The sequence below is a fragment of the Leiobunum rupestre genome, chromosome 6, assembly GCF_980474605.1.
Source record: "Leiobunum rupestre chromosome 6, qqLeiRupe1.1.hap1, whole genome shotgun sequence".
In the NCBI taxonomy this organism is placed as follows: Eukaryota; Metazoa; Arthropoda; class Arachnida; order Opiliones; family Sclerosomatidae; genus Leiobunum; species Leiobunum rupestre.
In genome coordinates, this window is record NC_143389.1 from 4749216 (window position 1) to 4752782 (window position 3567).

The 3567-nt window shown below is 42.0% G+C and overlaps 1 protein-coding gene across 1 annotated transcript; it reads right to left on the reverse strand.

Moving 5' to 3' along the window:
• Window positions 1–1122: 1122 nt before the first annotated feature.
• Window positions 1123–3309, reverse strand: LOC149938854 (uncharacterized). Its single transcript, XM_090179015.1, has 3 exons — window positions 1511–3309; window positions 1208–1442; window positions 1123–1137 (listed from the first exon to the last, which is right to left on the reverse strand). Exons 1-3 carry the CDS (start codon window positions 3307–3309, stop codon window positions 1123–1125), a joined length of 2049 nt encoding a protein of 682 aa, XP_090035141.1.
• Between the last annotated feature and the right edge of the window lie 258 nt (window positions 3310–3567).

Genomic DNA, 3567 nt, shown 5'->3' on the forward strand with positions numbered 1-3567 from the left:
AAATTTTGGAAGAGTAGTTTGGCCCGGATTACGAAAGGTGACAAAATACCTAAAGGATCAAATATTTGCGAAACAAAACTAAGGAGTTCGCTTTTTGTATTTTTTAATCCGGATTTGATTTTGATTAAATTTGTAAGATCGTAGGAGAAGGTGTCACTACGGGGATCCCATTGTATACCTAAAACTTTAGTTTCCTTTTGTTCAATATTATTTTCAAATATATTTTCCCTTTCTAAATTTTCAGAATGGTGGTTCCATAAGCCTATTAGCTCTTTGGAGTTGGACCCCCACTTTCTAAAACGCATGCCGGCCTTAAGCATACATTCCGCCGCGCCTACCGAAAGTTCATAAGCCTCCTTCACCCCCCCCCCCATTCCCGATAAGAAATCGTCCACGTAGAGATCTTGGGATAATTTTCTTTAACAATTTGGTTAATTTCTGCGCTATTTTGAACGTGGTATTTTATTGTTCCCGCTAATAGGAAAGGTGTGGTTGTGACCCCAAAGGAGACACGGGTCATTCTAAGTGAAACAATCTCATCGGGATTGACCTGGCCATTTAAATCTCCAACCCATAAAAACCTGACCGAATCTTTGTCGGGCTTATCTAACGCGACCTGTAAAAAGGCATTTTCTATATCCGCGACAATGGCGATGGAGTTATTTCTGAAGCGGATAAGAAGTGCTAAAATGTCGGGGTTTAAGCTGGGCCCAGGTGATAGGCAGTCATTTAGTCAGGGTGCCCGGGTGACGTGCGCGGAGGCATCGAGGACGACGCGAAGCTTCGTAGTTGCGGCGCTCGCCCGAAGCACCTCCTGGTGTGGGACATAGTAGGTGCCTGGGGGGGAGGAATCCAATTCTGATAAGGGGACCTTTTCTACGATACCCTGTTCAATTTGTTCATCAATAACCCTTTTGTATTCTAAATAATACTGAGGATCATTTTGGAATTTTTTGATTAACCCATTTAACCTCTTCGCCGCTACGGGGTAATTATTAGATAGGCATTCTTTACTAACCTACCAAGGGAACTTTACGCAATACCTTCCCTCTTTATAGGTTATGTCATTGAAAAATGTTTCTAGGGTTGGGTCATCGGAACTTTCATGTATTTCCTTGCTGCTTATTCCCAAACTCTCTAAATCCCAAAATGTTTTTAGAGTGTCATTTATTTTCTTTTGGCCTTAACTAATTAACATGGTTTTTACCGATTTGTGGTGTCTAACTTGGGATTTAATCGGTCCCTGCAATGTCCACCCTAATTTGGTGTGTTGGGCTACTAATGACGAAGTAAACCTTTCTATTTTATCTGTGGCAACATTCCAAAAATAATCACCACCTATTAAAATGTCTAAATCAGTGTTCACTTCGGGACCCCTATAGTCGTCGGCTAATTGCATTCCCTTTGTTTTCATAATGGTTTCGATCTCGCCAATTTCGGCGCTATTATTAGTGCAACACAAAAATGGTACTTCAACCGCAATAATTTCTACAAATTCGTGGGGATTTGCCTTACTTTTTTACGTAACTGATCCGAGGGACTTTTGTTCCCAAAACTATAAACTTCTAAATATTCTTCGCCCACAACCGAAAGTCCCAATTTTCTAGACAGCTCCTCTTTGACAAAACTAACCTGGGACCCCCCTTCGAGCATGCACCTGATCATTTTTCGGTTTTGTGGTTGGGAGGGATTTCTTAACAAGGCGGTCGTGGTTTGTAACAAAACAACATTGTCATTGCATTTAACGCACGCTACGGTAGATAATACACTTGCCTCTTCGATTTTATTTTCTTTCATATCTGACCTAGGACTTTGATTGACAGGGTTATTTTCGCAGACGGCGAAATGATGGCATTTTGGGCATTTTAAACATGTTTTAAATTTAGACTGGCAATTTCTAACCTCGTGACCTCTACGGAGGCAATTGAAGCATCTATCGGAATTTTTTACAATTAATCTTTTTTGTGCAAGCGTGTGACCAGAGCAGTTTACAGTTTTGTGGGTATTTTTATCACAAAATAAACAATAAACGTCATTTGCATTTCTAACATTTGTATTTAAAACTGCGGCTGATGGGCTCGTTTTATAGGATTCGGACCTGAATTTACTTTTAAATCTATCTCTTTCACGATCTTTATCGTGGTTTTGATTACTTAACTTCCTATTTGAGGCGTAACTAAGCGAGTCTGCCATCCCTCTACTTTCTACCTGTTCTCTAAGCAATTTGACGAAATTGCCCGCGTCCCAATCTCCTGGGCTTGTTTTGGTCGATTGTCTACGGACACAAAATTCCGTTCTAATATCTAGGGGTAAGCATTTTAAGAGGTGAGGACATAAATAAGAGGCTTTTTCCTTCATGTCTACTTTTAATACTTTGAGACTTCTTAAACTAATTTCGAAAGTGTCTAACATCTTACGTAACTCTCTTAAATTACTAGAATCATTTATGGGCAGAATTTCTAGCAAACGCGATTGGTGCGAGTCCATAGCTAGGTCGGGTTTATCGAATCTATTTATAAGAATTTCTACGGCTTCGTCGTACGAACCGTCCGTTTCTTCTAAACCGTCTACCGCTCTTAAAGCGTCACCTTCTAAGTAGGACGTTAAGTAAATAAACATTTCTGCCTTACTCAGATCTTGATTTTTGTCCACCGTCGCTTTAAACCGTCCCCAAAAGCTGGTCCACTTGGAGTTTTTGTCGCCGTTGAATTTGGTGATGGTGATTTGCGGGAGTTTAATCTCCGCTTTATGGCTCCGCGTCGGCGGTTGATAGGCAATGGTCGATGCCGTTGTTGATCCTCCTTTTTTCCAGATGATCCTGTTGGTTTTGGATTTGCAGAGGGTTATTTGTTCCCTGAAGAGGACGGCGTTCTCCATCTCGGATTGCAGCTGGTCTTCATCGTACATGTATCCTACGACTTTGACTTCCGCATCGGCTAACTCGTCTTCGCTTTTGGTGAGAAGGGTCATTTCGTCCTCGAAGTCTTCGGCGTCGTGTGAGTCGGGGCTTGTCATCATATCCATGATGTGGTCGACCTTTTTCGTGACCGCCTTTCGGATACCGTTTCTGATAGCTCTGGCTAATTTGAGCTCTTTACTCTCGGCTTTCGCTCGCGCTCCTCCTTCTGGAACGCCGTTGTTGGTGGTGTTGCTCCCATTCGTATTAATTTCGCCTGAGAGAGGGACTCGCTTCGTTGCGGCTTGGGTTGCGGATCTGGTGCGGTGACTTTCTCCGGAGGATTCTTGTCGTCGTTCGTCATTTTGAGTTGGTTTTTTACGTGATTCTGGTATCCCGGGTTTCGGCACCATGTAGAAATAGGCTAGTTTTAGCTGGGAGAGCTTAATTAACTTGATAGCACGGACTGAAACATGTTACCTAGCTTGTTAAAATAACACTAAATATCAACGATAACAAGAAAAAACAGATTTATTTGGACTTAGTAAAACTGGACTTGTGGTTACAAATTTTAACCTTTCTTGGTTGCGGACGAGAAGATGAGTGCCCGTTAGATTTGGGTCTAACTCTTAAGAAAACGTCGGTCCGCGGGGGGATGTGAACGTGGTATT

What these genes read in the sequence shown, in the direction of transcription:
- LOC149938854 (XM_090179015.1), bottom strand. Translation starts at nt 3,309, where the DNA reads ATGGTGCCGAAACCCGGGATACCAGAATCACGTAAAAAACCAACTCAA. An exon ending in CAGTTACGTAAAAAAGTAAG is followed by an intron (nt 1,443 to 1,510) that starts GCAAATCCCCAC and finishes CACTAATAATAG; the next exon opens with CGCCGAAATTGGCGAGATCG.